The 22,366-nt window shown below is 34.5% G+C and overlaps 1 protein-coding gene across 1 annotated transcript in view; it reads left to right on the top strand.

Annotated features, from left to right (window-relative positions):
* The first annotated feature begins 4,635 nt into the window (after window positions 1-4,635).
* The window catches only part of LOC137404283 (uncharacterized), a 97,207-nt gene continuing 79,476 nt past the window's right edge, over window positions 4,636-22,366 (top strand). Inside the window, exons 1-6 of the mRNA XM_068090467.1 lie at window positions 4,636-4,721; window positions 4,978-5,095; window positions 5,227-5,426; window positions 9,309-9,444; window positions 9,747-9,834; window positions 15,206-15,337. Of these exons, the coding sequence (XP_067946568.1) occupies window positions 4,661-4,721; window positions 4,978-5,095; window positions 5,227-5,426; window positions 9,309-9,444; window positions 9,747-9,834; window positions 15,206-15,337 (735 nt within the window). The 5' untranslated portion in view covers window positions 4,636-4,660. The remainder of the gene's footprint in view (window positions 4,722-4,977; window positions 5,096-5,226; window positions 5,427-9,308; window positions 9,445-9,746; window positions 9,835-15,205; window positions 15,338-22,366) is intronic.

Here is a 22,366-nt window from a genome sequence, read left to right as displayed (position 1 = left end):
GCTTTTCCAATGAATTTTTGAAAACGATGCTTTTGTTTGCAATTTTTTTATTTTCGTATCAAAACAACCCCAAAAAGTGCTATTAAATAAAAGTAAAACAATCGTTTTCTACAAATATGGCGGCTTTTTCGTGAACGAGCGCATGTGCAAACAACTTGATGGCGTCCAAAAGAACAATGGATTATGAAAGGTTGCCAAAGCTTATTATTTAGTAGAATGTACTCCAAAATATTATTTGCTTCTGGTATATTATTCTATTAGAAAGCTGTCAGTTGACCTTAAAGCACTGTTGACACTCTGAGATGATGAAATTACAGTTTTATGGCTTGTTTCTCAATGTGTTGCATTTTACTTGTTTCTGAGAGCTCAGGTATGCTATCATTGTTGTAGTCGCCAAAAACTTGAGATTTTTCTAGAATTTAAAAATAAAAATCAATTGACTAAGTCAATGCTGATTGCACCGGCTTCCATTTGATTATATTCAACTTTGGTATCAATAGTTTTTCTGTTAAATGATACCCAATATATAGTATATATATAGTATATATAGTATATATATAATATATCAGCCATCTCTTTGAAAAGACTGTTTGACCGAATGGTTCGTATGACTAACGCAAGAGCTTTGCGTCGTAGACCTTAGCAGTTATCTAATGCCCACATGTCAAGTAGTCTAAAGTTAGATGAGTCTTAGTGATCGTCTCAGCCCTGTCACACCTGGCAAACGTCTTCCTCTACGTTAACCTCTTTTATTATGTTAAAAACCCTTTTTATTTTTACGCATTAATACAAGAACGTTCACTGATGGTATGTTATTTATGATGTTTTGGTGAATGTTATCTTATGCTTTGTTTTTGTTTGCTATGCTCCTTGTACAAATATTTTGGTAATACTTTGACAAGTAGAAGTTGCACATTTTTTACTGTTTGTTCTTGGTTACCTCATCGATCTCACTCACTATAACTATAAATAATATATTGCTAATTTAACATTAGATTTTGATCAGTATCCGCCTTATATTCTTTAAAAAGTAGATAAATATACGAATATTATTCACTGGTAAACTCTATTTGCCATCCTTCAACATCTAGTTTAACTAGCTTGGCAATCTACACAGTATGTAAATTCACTCACATTTCCATGACTTGCCCAGACACTGTAATTATTGAAGACATTAAAATATGATGCTTGGTTAGTAAACACAAGTAGCTAAATTACTTAGCTTAGTCAAGAACATTAGCACTTTTTGTTATTATGATTGTTGTTACAAATCGGATAATAATCTCTGCAAGGAATAACTACAATGCACACTCGGGTTGCGACGTCCCTGTTATATGATTTTTTCGCCTTACGACATGGAACACAATGTTTTTTCGTCCTCACCATAGGACATTTTTTTCGCCATATGGTATCAACAAAAGTTTTTCTCGAAATTATAATTTGGCAGTCGATGTGGTGAATACGTCAGAATAACAGAAATGCTGATATGCTATCAGTCGAAACTCCTCTTACAACACCTGAATGAGATAGGATGCTCGTTCTTTCTCTCTCAGTTCAGCGTTATTCGTTATAAGTTATAGCGAAAACGAAACAGACGATGAAATTTTAGATGATTACAAAGTAGAAGTTTACTTTAGTAAAACAAGTACTAAAAATTAGCTTCAAGTTTCTGTTTAGTAAACTAAATTCAAGTAAGTTAAATTCAACGTTTATGTTGTACATCTGTCTCGAAGGTTACAACTTCCTATGGTACGTACTGCACAGAGTACATTTTTATGTTACATTTTATTGCAGATCAGAACCACTAAATACACTGAAGTAACTGTAGGTAACTATAATTACTAAAGTAACATACTATTTTGTTACTAATTTTTAATTCGTACAGTATGTTTGCGATGGTAGGTTGCGATTAGTTATGAAATATCTTCCTTTCATTTTAAGGTTAATAATGGTTTTAGTATATTATTGCGTGATAAAATTTCCGCGAAATAGCTTCTATAGAGTTGTTACTACTCAAGCGTGTGCACTATTTTTCCTTTTATGAATGAATATAAATATTATATAATTTATAAATGAATGGCATTAAATATAAATCATTGCTTCAAAAGGAGACAGAATGCAGCAAACATTCATAAATAACTGTAAGGTTTTATCTTATCTGGACAAATTTTAAAATGTCTTTATTATAAATTTTTATGCATTGTAGCTGCTATTGTTACGTTAAGCTTAGTTTAAAAAAAATTGATATGGCTGTCATCCTTTAATTTATATTTGAAAAAAATTGTCGATCACTAAGTAGTAATAAACAGAGCGGTTCCTAAAACGATTCATGAATCTGTTTGGGGTAACTCAATATATGTGCAGCAACCTTCAAGTATCATGTTTATGATATGCCAATTGCATATTCTATTTCCCCACTTTCATGATTTAGGTGCTCATTAGAGATATTTTTTGTACTTACCAGTTGGCCCATATGCAATGAAACCAAAATTTGTTGCCATATAATCTTGCAAAATGATCGATTGAGTGTTTTAAGAAACCCGAATCCGCTATCTTTTTATAACATTGCGTGTGATAATGAGATTGTTACATGATGCTTTATATCCGAATGAATCATTGTCAATGTATTACTGCTTGAGTTTTTTGTCTTTGCAAAGTGTTGCAAAAGTCAGAAATTTGCAAATCGTTGCTTTCATAATTCAATCTATTGAATATGAGTTTTTAAGATATTTTAAATATGAAAATCGTTTTCCTCTTGAAATTGTGAAGCCATCAGGGGAGTTCTTTTGGTTGGAGTTGCAGTCTTTTTTCTAAAACGCGTTAGAAAAAAGAACATGCCTATTATGTTCATAAACCATAGCTCCCTTAACTGATTATCATAGATTATGTTCGCCAAATTCTTATACTCCATTATTAATGGTCATTTGAAATTTGACTGCATTAAATTTTACAATGATTTTTAATACGGTAAAAATTTAAAATTTGGTAGATCTATTACAATCATCAATATATTAGTTGGTATTGCTAATTATATTGGCCTGTTGCAGATTGACTATCAATTTTTAACCTCGTCAGTCTGTCCTTTGCTTTTAAAACTTTATTCTTTTTATGATGTAGCAAGTACAAAGATATCGCCCTCGCCAGACTCATATGCTGCATCGTTAAGAAACATTTTGTAGAAACTATTTGAGGATATCGCTGGCTTAGTGCATCAATCATAGTTGTTTTTGACTTCGGTATGTTTTTCATATCTGCCCTTTTTTAAATATGCATAGCTTTCCACATTGAACAACTGTGGTTGGATAGAGGTATCAAATATTTTTGGTCACATTTTCGTTGAATGCTTGTTGAACCACTGAGTGTAGATATTTAATCATGAACTCCCTAACACTGAATGATGAGCAAAAGTGGGGATAAATAATGTGTAATAGTTATTTGTAAGCAGCCTTTTTAATAGATGAATTTAAAAGAATAAATAAAATAATTTGTATTTTCATTATATTATTGTCAACCAATTTAATGAAAATTATGTATTTTAAATGAAGCAAATAATTCAAAATGTATATTTATTGCACATAATCATCAGTAGCTTACTGCATACCTAAAGTGAGCGCAGAGCTATTTCAATGTGAAGCTATACATACATTGCTTTAGAACAAGCCCGTGTTTCATGCAGCTCCATAACACCACTCATTCTTCTGAGTGTCAGTTCGGGTGAACCTTTAGACCAAACCTTGGACTTGGTAGGACAGGGAAGTGTCAAATTTTGCAATACAGTGAACAATGCTCTGACTATCACAGAATGCATCTCCTATTGTATGTTCTTATTTTGGCTTCCTAATCACATTGTTGAATCACCGGTGAACCAGCAGCAACAATACCAATCCTCTGATAATCAACCAGCATTACAAAGTTGTGATACCGCTTGAGTTACGATACCACTGCATTGGGAGAACAAAGCATTCGTTTTATTCAAGAATTGAGTCAGGTTATAGAATTCAAAACTGCCGACAATATGTATTGCAAGCTATCAGCATGTATTGCAAACTACCGACAATATGTTTTGCAAACAATCGACATTATGTATTGCAAACAATCGACATTATGTATTGCAAACTATAACATTTTGCAACAACTGGGCTACATAACTACAAATAAATTGACAGTTGTATAACAAGGTATAGATAATCCATAATTATCTGAAAGTACAACATCATTATCCACTTAATACCATATTTTTTCTGATTGATTGTCTTAAAGAAACATTATTTTTAGATGTACAATTTATGTATTCTTAACCTGTAGTCATTGACGTTAAATTATTGAAAACTTTACTATTTCAAAATGTGTTTGAAAGTTAGATTACCAACTTTCAAAACACATTTTGTTTAACTCAATTAATATTTCTTGATATCTGTTTGTTTTCTTTTGACACGTAATGAAAAACATCATTTTTTGATGATTGCCAATAAAAAGTTACACATACAGAAATACTAATTTGCTCGAAACTATAGTTATGGTCATTATAAAAAGTTCTTTTGCTAGTGAAATGTATTTAAGATATTTCCATCTTTAACATGGTAGTTTTCGAATTGTATCATGGATACTGTAACTATAAATTTATTCTACTGCTCAGGTATATGTATATTAACTGGATAAGATGGAACTCGAAACACCGGTTAAACTTCCTCCTGACTTTGAAACTATAGTTGATATGCTAGGTGAGAATCTACTTGCATTTTACATGGGTGAATGTTTCATGACTCATATGGAAGTTGTAAAATTTCCTCTGTGCGACTCATTTGGTATATTTACAGCTTTGCAGTTCTGTTAATTACTCACCCCCACATCTTTTTTTGTTAAATACTTTGTATTGGTAGAGTTATGCAAGATTGATGTCATTGTACCATTGCATATTAATGAGTCACATTTGTTCAAATGCTGTACTTACTGTGTGATATCTTGACCATATTTTAGAATATATGCAACAGAATTCGGCAACTAGTGTGAGCATCTCAATTGAGGTATTTGGATCGGCTTCGTGTTTGTTTATTTCCGCTGATGCCCGAATAAATCATATAAAGAAGTTACTAAAGTGAGTATAGAATAGGATTTTGCAGTCCTTGAAATTTCTATAAGTTCATCAAACAGACATTTTAAAAGTTTTCTTTAACTTCTACTAACTTGAAAACATACTTCACACTAGTGAAATTTTTCCTGTCGTAGGGCGCAACCCGGAGAAGAAAACAGTAGACAGCGGTTTGCCCGAGGGTGGCAATTTCATTCTGACAAGCTTGTGCTTTTGACAAAGGTTACAACTGATGGTGAGGTCACATACAAAATCAGTGTTTCGGTACCTGACGAAGAGAGCGCAGAACATAGTGGACTGCAAAGACATACCGGTTCTGTTACCTACAACACTGACTGTATCCTTAATTTTTAAGCGGAGTTTTAGCTGATTGCTTGTAACAAGACTATAAGTTGAAGGTTTGGTAAGTGGCAGTTGTTGAGTCTTATGATAGGAATTTGACAGTTCACTTTAAAAACCATTCTCAAGCTTAATATCAGTCCAAAATTATGAAGTTGTATTATAAAATAGCAACCAAAATAACTTTAAAACCGTAAAGAACTAATAACAAGGTAAGAGACAAGCAGCCAAAACAGCTCTTAAATGTTATGACAGCTTTTTGGTGAAGGTTTTGATAAAGATTGCGATTTGTTAGCAGATATGTTAATACAAACTGAATCCTGCAGACTCCAACCTAATACTTATTCCCCCTCCTCCCTCTGGAGTGATATCTAGTATATCTGGAGTGATGCTAGTTAATTTTACATCAGTGTCTGGTTAGTTTGTTTATTGTATTTCAGCAAATTGACCATTGTGAAACCAGTGTTAGAATTTACCAGATGGTAGAAGTTGACTCATTACTTCAAGTTTTACCTACAAATATTTTCCTAAAGGAGAACATTCATATCAGAAAAGACCCCTTCATAACCAATTCATGCCACTAGGATGAGAGAATAGATTTTGTTGAACTATGATGATAGAGGCAGAGTTAATTCACTTGACCATGCACATGTAACAATTAGACCTTGAAGACACAGGTCCTGTATGCATGACATTGTACGCTGTGACCCCCTTGGCCTGTACATTCTTGAAAACTTATGACCGAGTTTTGCATTCTTTCCAATCGGCCTTTACTATCTGATTATCATGATTATTGCATTAACAAACGAGGCCGTCTGTTTGCCACACTAGTTATAGATAATTGGACAGCTTTTACAGATAATTTAATTCCTGATTCATCCACCCACCGACTAGTAGCATCCGTATATTGAGTGTTTACTCATTTCGTTTTGTCTTTTTGTTATGTGACGCGACAATGCATGATAAATGGCGTGGCGTGTCAAGAATAAGGAAGAACAAACCTACTTTCTCGGCCATCCCGTCTCCAAAATCATATTTTATGACAAGCCCAGTCTTTTGAAGCATGCTCAATTATATTTCTTCAAGTCTTCCTTTTGCCCGATTCATCCAATCTTTCTACTCATGTTGCGCAATCACCATAAATTTTATTAGCTATAAATCATAAGTATATATATAGGTACACATATATTAGGTAGCTCTTTGGCAAACCCTTGCAACTCTCAATCCGTCCATATAGAGTAAGCGACGAATACCACATAGGTGTGCCTGTGTTGCACAGAGATGTTAGGTCACCTAACCCTTTGTTTCAGTTACTAAATAAAGCATACTTATCTTTATTGCCTACAACTGGTGTAAGAAAAATGGCGATTTTAACATACTATTTGGACGCGTGCCAAAGATTCTTTTCTCCGCTTTTTCCAGGAGCGTTACATCAACTGCTGAATATGCATTTAAAGGGTGGAGTCATGAGCCGTTTTCAAAGAAAGATATGGTTGGCTGTTACATATAACAATGGAAACACCATGTTTAGGTGTGTCTTGTTTCAGGGGCGCAGTTCACTAATTGTTTAATATATATGCTTAATTAGCTCTTGCGTGCTCCTGCATGTCTTGTCATAATTTTTCATCTTTCACAGCTTGCCAATAATCACTGCTCTTAACTGTCTGCTAGACTCATCTCTAAATAGGTTATGTAGTCAATTGTTGAGTGTTTATTGAGTCAAATATAACCGATAAGGAAATATTAGAACACTTTCAAAAACTATGCTTTACGATTATGCTACTTTATATGGACAGTTATGACCAACGTCTAAGTGCCCCTAATGTTGAGTAGCTAAATGTTTTAGATATTTGCTGTTTAAAATACTCAAATTGTATCTCCAATCTATCTGACCATCCATTACATTCCTACTTCCCCACAAACCACTATACCTTATCCCAAACACCAACACCAATTTACATGATGAAACAGTGTTGTTCTTGTTTCTTGTCTCATGGTTTAGTATGCTCTAAACGGCATCGATCGGTGTAAATGGAGTTAATATCTATCTACATAATATATGTAATAACAAAGCTTTAGTTTTCATTTAAAATATTGAGAAAGGTATAAATGCATTGACTTTGCTGTCTAGAAAAAGAGAAAAAATCGACTTATATTGACAGTGAAGGTCAAGTCAAATTAGCGTAACCATTGGCGCTAGACCAAATGCTAAGAAAACAAGAGCAACCTTGTCAATACAAGCTAATAATACTACAGTTACTCTACAGCCATTAAACTAGGAAGTTAGTTTTAGTTTTTTTCCTGAATGAAGGGCCAAAGTAGTAAGGCTAAATGTGCCTGCGAAGAACTAAAATTTAGAACTAGAAAAAGAACAAATATTAAGATCAACATATGCCTAACATATTTAGATCTTGGGTTTCCAATATGATCTTAGATCTCAACTATGTTGAGAACGTCTTGGAACGGATTAAGTAATTTACATGTATTTTACTGTTTGTGTGATGTACATTTCCTACTACGTAAAGATTCTCAGAATTGATTATTTACGTTGTAGGGCCCCTACTGTGTATGTAATAGCAGTATATATAATAGCAAAGCTTTCGTTTTAGTTTGAACGTGTAAATGTTTGAAACAAATATTTATGCATTGACAGCTGCAATGAACTCGAGCATGCTTAAGGCATACATTTAAATACCTTAGTAATTAAAATCTCACAGTAAGTACAAATTGCTTAAAAAATTGCAAGGCGTTTAAAATTCGTTTCCTAACGTGTCGTATTTATAGCTATGTCTGAAGATTCAAAAAGTGCCAGATGTTGGTGAATAGTTGCAGTAAATTAATGACTAAATCGATTTTCTTGATCTCTGAACCTAAAACTGCTAACCAGTTGGTCTGTTAAGTCTGGTGCATGTTAGGCAATGTCCATTTATCACCAGCTCATCTCTTATGTAATTTACCTACCTGGCTACCTGGTTCTTCATTAAGGATTAGCCCATTAGGCTCTTGTAAAACATGACCTATTGGCTGATGTGGTTTGGTGGCGTGCTTCATGTATTTTGTCTATTAAATGTAAGCTTTTTACTGGTAGTTTAGGCTTTTTTTGTGGCCAACTATAAGGCCAATCAGCCAATGCCGAAGGATTGACTAATTGTTGTTTATGGTTGTATGATGAATTAGCGGGTATTGGCAGACCAACATTGTCCTCCTCGATTGTGAAGTGGAATTCTGATAGAGGTAATTCACATGATTGATAGCTTTTCTTTGTATGATTTTGTGACTGACCATTGTTTCATCGCCGTACAATTCTTGTACAGACATCTGTTTCCTCCATATCTTTGTCTGACCTATGATTGGTTTATTGATGGTAACAGCTTGTAACTGATAAAAATCAATTTCAGAAGTTGTTAAAAAAGATTAGAGCATCATGTCACGTCTATTTTTTGATTTGGTCAATTTTTAGGCTTTAGTAGATGTTTGATGGGTATCGTCCTGAGAAGATCTTCAAAACAAAAAGTTGTTGTTACGGAATATTTTTTTTAATAATTCTATAAGTATATATATGACTGTAAATATAAACCCTTAAGAATATTTTTAGCTTGACTAGGGCCGCAAGCTACAATCAAGCAAGTAGGTTTACATGTGGTCAACGACCTTTTTGTTCTAGATTATTTTTATCACGCGTCAAATGAACGTGACTACCATTCCTTATTCAATGTTTACCTAATTCAGTGTTCCCTCCTTACTGAACTAGCAGCTACCATATAAGTATTTTGCTATATGTAGTTTCTCTTGACTTTGCAAATATCTCTCTGACCACATCCCATTTATCAATTAGTGCCATTTATTCTGCTTTGGTTACACTTCCTGATGATGCCGTCAGTTGAATTACTTTCCGGAGATGACAACCTTTCACATGCTCTCGCTGCTTTCAATTTTTCCAAGAAGAAAAAACTACTGAGGCTTCTAAAGATGATGCCTAATGATGATGACGTGCTCGTCATCTTACCGATGAAAAGGCTGGTACACTTAGTTACTCCGAGATGGCAAACACTGGAGTTCCACTTGCAATGTGCAAATTTTGTTTACACATTTACGTCATACAACCTCATAACTTAAAAAGACGCACTTCCTCTGTAGCCAGATTGTGGCATTTCTGTTTACAAAGCTTGGTACCAGCATATTTCTTGATGATATGATTGTTAAATGTTTTGTAGATATAATGGCCTAGCTATGTGATGGTCAGAAGGATCGAATTGCTAAGATTATTGAAATAGTCATGGTATGGCTGAGCAATTTGCAAGTTTGTCATATTTTTCAGAATTGATAATCATGCCACAATTAAAGTCGCTGTGGAAGGAGGTGACATTGTTCTCGTGAAAAAAAGTAGTCCAATTTCTAGTCTCAAGGTGAGTTGGTTTAGCATCCCAGGCTTTGAAATGGTTGAATGCTCTTTGGTTTGAATCAATCTAATTATATGTTTCACGTTCAAATCGCAAACATTAAGAATTGATCCAATTGGTTTGAGTTCTGCCAGAGACAGTGAGACAGTTTTGTCCTCTTCATCTCTTTCGCAGTTCAACAATTAGTTCAATTCAGATTTTGAAAATATATTGAGGAGCCACTTTGCCTAAGATATCTACAGTGTTCAGGGTATTAGGGTGCTAAACTACTGTTCACCCTAGGGTTATGATGTCCTTGTTATATCCTTTTTCGCTTTACGATGTTTTTTCATCCTCGCCACAGGACATTTTTTCGCCATCCAATATCAACAAAAATTTCTTTTTAAGTTATAATTTTGTGACCGGTGCGCTGAATAGTCTGAAATAATGAAGATGTCGATATGCTATTCGTCGCGATCCCTCTCAAAACGCTTGAAAAAAATGCGATGCTTGCTCTCTCTCAGTTCAGTGTTATTCGTTACATGTTACAGTGAAAACGAAACGGAAACAGGTCAGTGATAAAATTTTAGACGAGGACAAAGTTGCAGCTTAGTTTAGTAAAATACATACTAAAACTTAGCTTCAGGTATGTGTTTAGTAAGCTAAATTCATTTAAGTTAAATTAAACGTTTATGTTATACGTCTGTCTCAAAGGTAAGAACTTTCTATGGTCAGTACTGCACGTAGTACATTGTAACGTTACATCTTATAGCAGATCCTAACCACTAAATACACACAAGTTACTGTAGGTAACCGTAATTACTAAAGTTAACGTACAATTTTGCTAATAATTTTTAATATGTACTGTACGTATATAAAATTTTGATGTTTTTTACCAGACGGTGTTGGCATTAGATAATTGCTATGGATTTCTATACCCCATTATACAACATTTTCACCTTACGGTGCCACCACTGAATTAAAATCGTATGGCCGAGGGTCCACTGTACTTGCTTGGTAAACTAGTATAAACTAATGAACTAGTCCAAAGCTAGCTACTTACCATGTAGACCATCGTCAGTAAATATGAATGAATAATGAGCAACCAGTTTTTGAACAGATTTAATATTTTAACAGGATTTTGAGTGGATATTTGGTCTTTGTGTACACCGCAATGCATTCTGGTTAGTGAGCGCATCCAATGATCTCATCGTACAGTTCTTTTTGTATGCGAGATAAATAGGATGATTTCATTTTGGTTTGTCTTCCTCATCGTTACTATGCTAATTTGTCTGGCCATAAGCATTGACTCAAAATAAGATATGCATTTGGTGTGTCACGACCTTTCGAAACAAAGGCTTACCAGCCCTACTTATGGTAATTGCCTACAACTGTCATCTTCATCCCACCTTCTAGCCTCAGATCCAAAGTTTTTTTTAGTGAAGAATGGAATACGGTTTTATGGTTCACAATATTATGATTTTCATCTTACCTTAGCCTTTTGTTCCAAGCTTGTCAAGGGTATGTAGATAGAAATTGCTTCTGGAAGAAATCTAAACCTCAATTCTACACAGATTATTACTTGCCATGGACAACCTAGCTAAATATACCTATACATACAATATTAAAAGTATCTTTTTTGTAACATTACATATTGTAATGAATTTGTTTGATGGCTTTCGCAGACCTGAGATTGCTTTAGCACAAGGGTTGACCATCCCTTGGTCAGTGTATAATGTCTAATACAATCTAATATTAATGAAAGCTGCTGTAGTACATGCTCGTTTGACCTGTAATTTTTTATGTACCTGATTGGAATTGACGGAAGAGTTATAATAATCCCAATTAGGAGATAATCCTAATTAATTGTAGGTATGATGCAAGGATTATAGCAAAAATGTTTCTGGCGCAAACGCAAACTGATATTTTCAACGACTGAATATATTTTGCAATAAATTTGTTAGAATGAACTCGCATTAGTGGCTGTGTTTTCAATACAGCTCCAAGTAGATCAAACCAAATATAGTTCGCTGGATGGAAGCATCAAGGAAGTACAAGCGAAGCAGTCACGTCGCTTCTAGTGATCGGTTGCCAACAGACAAGTTACGAGTATCTTTCTCTTCTTTCGATACAATGTAGATTCTCATGCAAACTCTGTTCACATTCACCATTCATTCTTTAGCCAAATTCGGGCCCTCGCGATTGTCATGCATATCGCATGATCAAAGTCTGACAGTACCAGCGAGTACCCATTTGTTCACACAATATCTGATAAGTAATCTCATCCTCTCCGTTTGAATAGGTATTGACGCATAAGCGTTGATTTTGGAGGAGTTCATGTTCGGAGTGATAATACCTGTATGCCTCTGGGTACTAGCTGGTGTTGCAATGCTCTCTAATCCGCTCGGCTAAATGGGGTATTAGCATCTGCTAACGCTCCTATTCATTTTGCTAATGTTCAGAAAAGTTTAATTTACCTAGACATTTTTCTAGGCGTAGTGTCAAGCTCTCTCAGCCATGGAATCAATTATAAGGTGATTGTCTCAAGCACGAAGTATGAATTATGTAACGCTGATAATGCTTATAACCCTTTAATAGAATGTTAAACTTGTTCTTATCACTGTGATTGATGGTCAAGCAGACGGTGCAGCCACACCATCCGATTGAATTCACTTTTCTTAGTAAAAATTAATATACTTCTGTGTTGCAACTGCATAACTAAATAACTTGGCATTAATTTGATATTTAAATCAGATCTATTTGCGATTTAATTTCCCTTCTTTCACTTTCTTCATCGCGTTATTAATGGTCTAATTCGCATTTCATAATTGGTCATTATCGGAACGTCTTTTCTTATGGTATTAGTCTGCCATGTCTTAAATTCATAAATAATATCTGACGGTCTAAGAGTTATTGCTCGTGAGACATTTCCAGCGGATCTGCGCTCGATTTGTGAGTCATTCACCCTAGATATATGATAAAGCAATCAAGTTTAACTGATTGTGTTGTGAACATACCATTTTGATGATAGTGAAAATTTCTCTTTTCCTGCTCACAATGACCTGTATTCTTTCACTCTATAATATTTAAGTCGCGCTGTTTAGCTAAAAAGTTTGAATAATTTTTAGCCCATCCAATATAACTCGTAAACAGGAAGTTAGAATGTTGCTTGGTAGGTCAAACGAGTTAGTCTAGTGTTTGTTTCCACTCTTCTCAGAGGTAACGCATGAAGCAATCCTGTCAGACCGATTGTCTGCTCGGTACCCCTAAAGTAAGGCCAAGGTCATGACCAGTTCAACATCCTGCACTTTGAATAACATTTGGCATGCCCTCGTATAGCCAGTGTCAATGATTCCATACTAAATGCCTGGACAGGCACTGCCCGAGTTTATATTTTATGCACATCACTTTCTGTTTGCTTGAAGTAACATGTCTAATATTTTAGGCTATACACTGCCGATTCACCACCACTCTTTAACAATGGTTTTTGACAATTTGGTGCTAGAGGATGGTGTGACACTTGTATTATGTAATGTTGTGTTGCGTAACGTCATGTAATCATATTGGGTCCTATATGGCTTTGTTACGTGACTGTGACTATAGCGTTATGCATCATGTAGTTCACTTTTATGTAGGCTTGTTCGTCTGATCTAGTCCGTTCCTACATCTCTACCAGCTAACTTTTCAATTCTGTATAGATAGATATAGACCTTGGAATGTAGGGGGATCCAATATAAATGCATTAACTGTACCACATGGCTTGGCCTTGAGGGCCAAGCCACTTGCTGGTTGATGAGCTGCCATGGGAGAGACATGAGTGAGGGAGGTGATCGATAGGTTACAATAGGTAGTGTTACCATCAGCCAATCACCGGGCATGAAAATGTGTGGTGCGGTCTTCGATCACATAATTTTTTTGCGTTGTTTGCACATTGATTGCGAATTGTTATCAATAGTTATTATTTGCTTAAATTGTCTGCTATGTTTAGAGTTGTACGAGTACATGACAAAACATAAAACTGTAACTATTTGACATTTTCAAACTGAAACAAGCAGTCAATGAATTAATTGCTTGTTTTAATTTCCTGCTCCGCGTTCGCCACGCTAAACAAGCAAAGGAGTAAGGATTAGTCTTCGCAACTCTTTGTCAGCATGTTCGGTTCAGCTTGTCGTTTGTCTTTCTCCGTGCTTCTCCAAGCAAGACTATGCGATGATAATTTGTAAATATCCGGAATGACATAGCAAACTTGGGATGAGTGATTCCCTGTGGTTCCAAACATTGCATACTCTTGCTAAATTATAATTTTTTTGTTGTTGTTTTGCTAATCTACGGTTTTTCGTAATTTTGTACACGCGTCTCGATGCATTTTGATCATCTTTATGTTATATCCAATAGTGGTGGTGATGCAGATTAATGCTAATCGGTTTTATGGATCTTACATTTTGGAGCCAAATCATCTCCTGAAGCAATCGTCCTTTCACAAACAACCAACCTTGCTATTGTTGTTTCTGTCTCTGGCCCAAAGGTTTGCGACAAACTGATTTCTGGATATATAGGTAGCTTCTAGAAGCTTCAACCATGCATCAGAACTGTAGATTTTAATGCTATGGCGAAATAAAGAGCCACAATTTCTCCAATGACAATTTTGTTACCGCACAAGGGAAACAACTTCAGAGTACCAATGCATCATTGTTATGTGAATGTATCATTTGTATAGTCTACTATGTTACATGGTGACCATCAATGACACACAACTGATGATGAATACAAAAACAGAAACTGAAATGATTTCCATTTTGCATACAAACAGCACTCATGATGTTTTTATATAGTGAGTCTTGTTGAGCATTACAATGATAATTATTGCGTAGATGTTATTTATTTGGATTCACTTCACACCATGAAACAACTTTGCACATGCATTCAACAGTTGCATAATGGTGATGCCTAAAGTATGTCATTATTGGGAAATGCAATGTTTTCTCTGCTGTCTACAAGTACTGGATGCTAGTAGCGGAGTATCACTGGAAAGTTGGTCGTTATGAATTTGGCAATAGACGAACAAATCTCACCACTTGGTCACCTTTTGTGTTTTTGAAAATTGAATTTTGAAATCCTGTCGAGCGTTTCGTTTTCAAAATTTGTTTAACCATTTTATATTATTTTATATATTTCAGTTAATCATGCTATCGCTTTCTTTTGAATTTGTGAACAGATAATCCAAAAACATATTTGTCTAGTTATCACAAAACATTTTGCAGTAAATTTGTTTGGTGAGGGTAGTCAAGCTGTCTTAATTGATTAATTACCATCAATAAATTTACCAATACATGTGTTCGAATTAGCTGAAGAGGAAAACTATTGCCTTAAGATATCTATGACAACCGTTCTGTTGCAGGCTTACCTAGGGTTTGCCTTCCTGGTGCCAGCCATGTGCATATTGGTAGAAGAGTCAGCTGCCGCTGAAACCTTCTGGGTCAGATCTCTAATGCAGACGGAAACGCGATGCTTCACTTCCCTACATACCTCTGTAAGATTTGTCTAAATATTTACCGCTGTTACGTAGAACACTTAGTGGCGCACCGGCTAGGTCTATGCAACTGAATGTACCTTGTGGGAAATTTGACTTCTACTATGCTCACGCCCCCAGCTGACTATCTGGTGAGTGCCGGAACAGGCGAGCAAAAATGGTTCACACTATTTGATAAATGAAGGCTGATATTTTTTAGATTAGAAGACAGTTTTGTTGACGCCTGTATTCTTAGCAAATGATATACATCTACTGCAGTGTGTAGACGCAAAACTTGTGTTCACTTCAGGCTCAATACGGTTATAGTTTATCAGTTTGTCACACAAAAGATTCCTAGATTCCCTGTAATATTATATTATTTTTGAAGATGTAGGGCTAGTTTTCACACTTTCCTCGGCAGCTAGTTAGAGCTAGCTTCTTTCATTGGTCATTGCGTAATGCCAAACGACCCAAATGCGGTACAATCTTGAGTGGTCTTATCGACAATCTTGAGTGGTCTTATCGACAATTTAATGGAAAAAAAGAAGAATATCTATTTAAGTAAATAGCCAATAATTTATTTTTATTAAAGAAAAGTTTGTTTAGATTTAGACGAACTAAATGTCAATTGCTAGCCAGTCAAGTTGCTATAGGGGTGACTTCAAAGAAACGTAACTGAAGCTTCCAAAGTATGGATCTCGGGCCAAGTACCCGAAGTTTAAAATGAGTAACCCTGTAAGCTATTTTCTGTCATAATTTTGCGCGATTCAATTTGTTGCATTTTTAATATACACTAGCGGTAAGATTGGTGATGCCTGTCATTTCCTTCATCGTAATCAGATAGACTGCAAGTTCTAAGAGGCTGGTTCTCAGGAACCGGATGCAGTTTTGAGACCAAATATTTTTACCGACCTCGTGGAAGGCGGAGAGCCGTATGTGTGTGAAGTTTGGATGAACTCACAAAAAATGTGGAAAATCATAGGAGTTAAACGGATTAACCGACACACACAATGACAAAGTTGAATTTATTACTATATATTATGAAAAAGTAAGATGAATAGTGTGTTCACTAGTTATAAACTACTTATGCCTTTTCTCCTAACCCAAATTTCTGACATCGGAAAGTTCGGTTGCTGCGCGACTAACCTTTGACAAGCATTCATCGAAAATATCGCACCTTAAAGATGAACTTAAACAAAGTTTTTTACGTAGATTTTATTATTTTTATGTCTCTGCAACTATAGATGCCATAATAGCGCATTTGCTTGATATGAGCTTTTCAACTGCGATAACAATTTATCGATTTTAATCTTGAAACATCCTGGCAGTCAGACCGCCGCAAATGTCAAAAACAATCGCATATGATAGAAAAATACCGATACTTTCTGATGAAATCAACTCAAATTTTGTGTGTAAGTTCACCTTTAAATCACAGTTGAATTGCCAATTAATTTGTAATACATTAAGCTACTAGATTTTGTGTCTGAGTTTACTCTAAATGATGTACAAAACACGCCAATTTATCCTAAACCTAGTTGAACACTAATCATTTAGTAAGCCGTAAGATGTTCACACGATGACATACATTTATAAGGATCTAGATACTAATGGCAAACCAATGGCTGTGATCTGGACACGATTGAAAGCTTTAATGACATTCATGCCAGTTGTTTGGATGGTGTTGACCTTCATATGAGAAATCGTCTCACACCGGGATCATGTCAGAATTACTGTCCCTCGAAATGACTTTTTAGTTTACGTTGTTACGAGTTGAAAACCTTATTTATATATGCTGTAGAGTTGTAGACGAGAACAATGTTTTTATTACAAAAACATTGTGTTTTTTATAGAACATCATGCTGTACGTTTTAACCACAAAACCTTTTGCCTTCATTCCATTCACCAGGGCCTTATTCGCAAAATAATAGATCGTTTGTCTGCATTCTGCCTTTCTGTACAAGGTCTACGATGTAGAGTATTGCAAGAATAGTCCACAATCGTATGTAGCGATGTCTACAAAAGAAGCTACCTCAGCTTATGTTTCAAATCTTTGATTTTTGGCAATAAACATGTGTAGATAGGTTAGTAACAACAGACCGAGTTTGTTTATCGATGTTATCATTATCATCCTAAAAGCAGAAGCACACTTGAGAACTTATGAGCGAATTTGCTCATGAATTCGATTCACAACCTTAACAATACGACTGAAGATTGATTGGCTTGGGAGTATTTGGTGTTCCTGCTGTTCTATTGTGGCTGGCTCAGTGACTTTCAAGGGCGGTGTTTTAAAATGAAGTCTAAAATGCTCGCAAGAACTATTTCAACTAATAACCGTATCATTTTAAAATAATCTAACAAAGTTTAAAATATTAGTTATTTGAAAAATAAATTTGGATGTTGTATGCTAAGAAGACATATAAGTCATGTTACAAGCATCTTGATAAAATTAAATGTCAAGGACAAAAGATATTGCTTACTGATTCTGGTCCCAGCATTTTTTTTTGTTATTATGCTAATATGCTCCTATCTTAGTCCTAAATAGCTATTTTCCAATAAAAAGGCCTGTGATATATTGATATATTGGCCAATAAAATTATGGCTTCAAAACTATTTCGAATAAGCTTCTGTTTATTATTTGTAAACATTCAATATGTTGTTTGTGGTAACTTTTTAAGATACAAAAATGCTCATTGCTAACAGAAATTAGGCAACGAGAAAGAGCAAAGCGTTATGAATCGATTCCAATGTGGTGGACCTGGTGTTGATGTCATCCAAATCCTGTGCCCAATGACTCAATGTCAGCATCCGTATTGAAAACCGACTTGTGTTGCTACCCCTTGCTCTTAATTAATGCTCGCTAGTCAATTCTACTTTCACATCTTCTGAAGCTCGTATCGTAGGGTAACAGATTTGCCTGTAGGCATATGACAGCGGTTTTTGTAGCCAATTCAGCCCCTTGTGCTTGTTTAATTAGCAATTCATGTCACATAGGCTGGTTATTAACATGTAACACGACGTTTCATTATCTCATACACTGTATTTCCATGACACGATTAATCCATAAGTTATCCGTAAGATGGAAACAGTAAAAATCTGTGAGTCAATTTAGTTTCGTTACTCACAAATTTTTATCGATCGTTTCATGTTTGTGTAAGATGAAAGTGGTACTGCGGTTGATGTGCGAGTAAATGATGTGCAAGCTATTCCATTTTAGCCATTTTACACACTGGAGTCATTCTGATTTTAATTTGAGCAGCTCTGAATGCGCCCCGCAATGACCTCCGGTGTATAATGACCTGTATGACCTCTGGAGTAGAAATCTTTATCTTTATAGAAAGTACGGTTGTTAATTAATCCACCGCATGTGAATGTTCATTGAAATGCAGTAACATCGCACGGTAACTCTACATGCTCACAACTCCGAGTTCGTATTATCCGCATCGTGGATACATAATGAATGAGGTAGGAGAGTAAAGGGATGAGAAACGTTTGAGAGGTGCTCAGGAGTAGCAGGTTATCGACCTTCTTGTTGTTGGGTTAGATAAAAGGGTAACAGCACATTGTTTGGGTTTGCTCTTGGTGACCTGAAAAATTTCATCATAAAGTTGCTTCGTGATGGAAGTGATGGAAATGATAAAAGTGATGGCTTATGCAATTGTAGCTTTTGATGGTGATTTGCTTCCCTATTGGAAGGATCAAAATATTTGTCAGTTGTACACAAAAGTGGTGTTTTCCATTCACGATACTACCTTGAAGAGGGAAAGTTACTAATGTATGAGAGCTTGCGCAATTTCCCATTTGCGAAATGAACAATTTTGAATGTAATTTTCCATCAACTATAAATCAGGCGTATTTTCAATGTAACGCAGATGGCAAATATGTTCACTTTGTCACGGATGAATTATTGCCTAGGGCTTGTGAAAGTGTTTTGTAATTTGTGTATTCATACTCGCATACATGTATACCTGCGAGACATTCTATCATCCTTGTTATAATACACAAACAGTGAAAGGCAGCTTTGTCTGGCAAATGAAGTGCCCGTGTTCTCTTTATCGTTATACAGGGAATGTAAATGACTGAGTGTTTATGCGCACTGTGTGAAGAATGGCTACGAGCAATTAGTTGGGAGTGAGAGCACAGGCAAACTATTGATAAGCTAGTCTTTCTATATTCAATAGAGGTCCTGTTGCGCTTTCTTTCACTATTTTTAGACCAGATAGTACAATATTTATTTGTTCATATGTTTCCTGACCGTCAACTTACCAAATAGTAGCCAGTATAAATTTGTACTCCTCTTAGACTAGTAGTTTGACTGATTTGATTGTGCAATGTAATTCTATTACAGTGTATTTTATTTAAACTGTTTAATTTTGTATAATTTACAATCATTTATTTTAATTCATTACTTGTGACATACATGTATATTACATATGATTTCGTTGTTATATAACACAGAAATTATCAGAACAATAGGTGTTGGTAATCTTGATGTTTGTTTATGGTTGTCTCTTGTATGCTGCTAGTATTACATTGCTACTGTATGTCTACACTGTCATACAGCCACCTGTCACTACATGTCAGTGAAGTATTTTCAGTGAAACTCGGCTAACTCGACCTTCACGGGGCCGAGAGAAAGTGTTCGAGTTATCAGAGCGTTTAAGTTATGAGAACACTGTCACAAGTGCATGTATTTATCAGTACTCATACAAACTATATATAAATCAAAAGCATTGATTGCTCGTTGCAAGTTAAGGGGCCTCTCATGTAATGTTTTAACAATTTTTATCAGAAAGTATAAATATTTTCCTATTACTTGAGATTTGTTTGTTTGTTTGTTTTAGGTGATGTGACTGCCAGGACATTTTCAGATTAAAATAAGCAAAACTTGATCGCGGTTGAAACGCTCAGAAAAAAAGACATATTTTTCTTTTGAGCGGTTTAACAAAAACCAATTGTGCCGATTTTTCTTTAAGTTTATCTGAAGGTTATCTCGCTTCTCCTTGCTTTCAAAGGGATATCCCAAAGCGGATGTTTGGTAAAATTTGATTTTTTGCAAACCTTTAGAAAAGTCGTTAACGAAATTATTTTGCGGATAGTGGTAATAATGATGCCTACGAACTACTTAAGGTTGATGTTTATCTCTATGGCTTGGGATAAAGTGATATTCTAAAGCAATAACAACCATCTCGGTAGCTGTTGGGCAAAAAAGTGTTCGAGTTAACGAAGTTAAGGTCGAGTTATCTAAAGCAAATTATCATTGCGTGAGAACGGACCAAACAAATCCGTTCGAGTTAACCATGTGTTCGAGCTATCCAAGGGCGAGTTTTCCGAGTTTCACTGTATATATAAATATTACTTTAATATCTGTGTAATGTCAAAGTGACATTGTAATATATATGCCAAGCATGAAACAGCGTTGTAGCTGCCATGAGAAATTTTAGTCATAACAATCTCTAATTTTAATATACTCAACTCTCAATTTAGTTGAAACTGAATTAAAATTTAATTTAGTTCAACTGATTTGATTTGAAACTACAAATATATATTTATAGCTTGAAGAATAGGTTGCACTTAGCTTCCAGCTACTGTCAGTTTCAAGGATGTAGTCTATCCTCTCATCAGGTCGTACGGTTTAGTTCCTTTCATGTTGAGTATTCTTTCTTATTAGCCTTACTTAAGTAATTATGTTTTGGATAACTATTTACTTCAGCAGTGAATATATACAGTATATACATATATAAATATATAATAACAGTAATATATACAGTATATACAGTATATACAGTATATACATATATAAATATACAATAACAGTAATATATACAGTATATACATGTATAAATATATAATAACAGTAATATATACAGTATATAAATATATAATAACAGTAATATACACAGTATATACATATATAAATATACAATAACAGTAATATATACAGTATATAAATATATAATAACAGTCATATACACAGTATATACATATATAAATATACAATAACAGTAATATATACAGTATATACATATATAAATATACAATAACAGTAATATATACAGTATATACATATATAAATATGTAATAACAGTAATATATACAGTATATACATATATAAATATGTAATAACAGTAATATATGCAGTATATACATATATAAATGTACAATAACAGTAATATATACAGTATATACATATATAAATATACAATAACAGTAATATATACAGTATATACATATATAAATATGTAATAACAGTAATATATACAGTATATACATATATAAACATATAATAACAGTAGTATATACAGTATATATATATAGAAATATACAATAACAGTAATATATACAATATATACATATATAAATATATAATAACGGTAATATATGCAGTATATACATATATAAATATGTAATAACAGTAATATATACAGTATATACATATATAAATATATAATAACAGTAGTATATACAGTATATATATATAGAAATATACAATAACAGTAATATATACACACAGGTAATAGCAAGACATGTCAAGGTAAGGTAATATCGTAATATATTGTATATAATAGAAAGGTAACATAATACGCATATATTCTGGAGTATGTATACTATGACACTGCCTTGCTGTTACATGTAAATTATTTATTTACCTGGCAATATCATATATAATGTTACCTATAATGTTACCTGTTATAATGCCACTACATGCAGGTCTATATGACATGCAGGTCTATATTATATGCAGGTCTACATGACATGCAGGTCTATATGACATACAGTTCTATATGACACGCGGGTCTATATGACACGCGGGTCTATATGACACGCGGGTCTATATGACACGCGGGTCTACCTGACATGCAGGTCTACATGACATGCGAGTCTACATGACATGCGGGTCTACATGACATGCGGGTCTACATGACATGCAGGTCTACATGACTTCTATTACACTGTACTTAGCTATTGCTTTAGCTACTCAAACAATGCATTTCTTCAGTCTGTGTAAGCTAATTTAGAGTATTCTCTATAAGCATTTTTGTTTTGGACATC

This window comes from Watersipora subatra, chromosome 9, assembly GCF_963576615.1.
Source record: "Watersipora subatra chromosome 9, tzWatSuba1.1, whole genome shotgun sequence".
Lineage (NCBI taxonomy): Eukaryota > Metazoa > Bryozoa > Gymnolaemata > Cheilostomatida > Watersiporidae > Watersipora > Watersipora subatra.
This window is presented reverse-complemented; position numbering and strand designations above follow the sequence as displayed.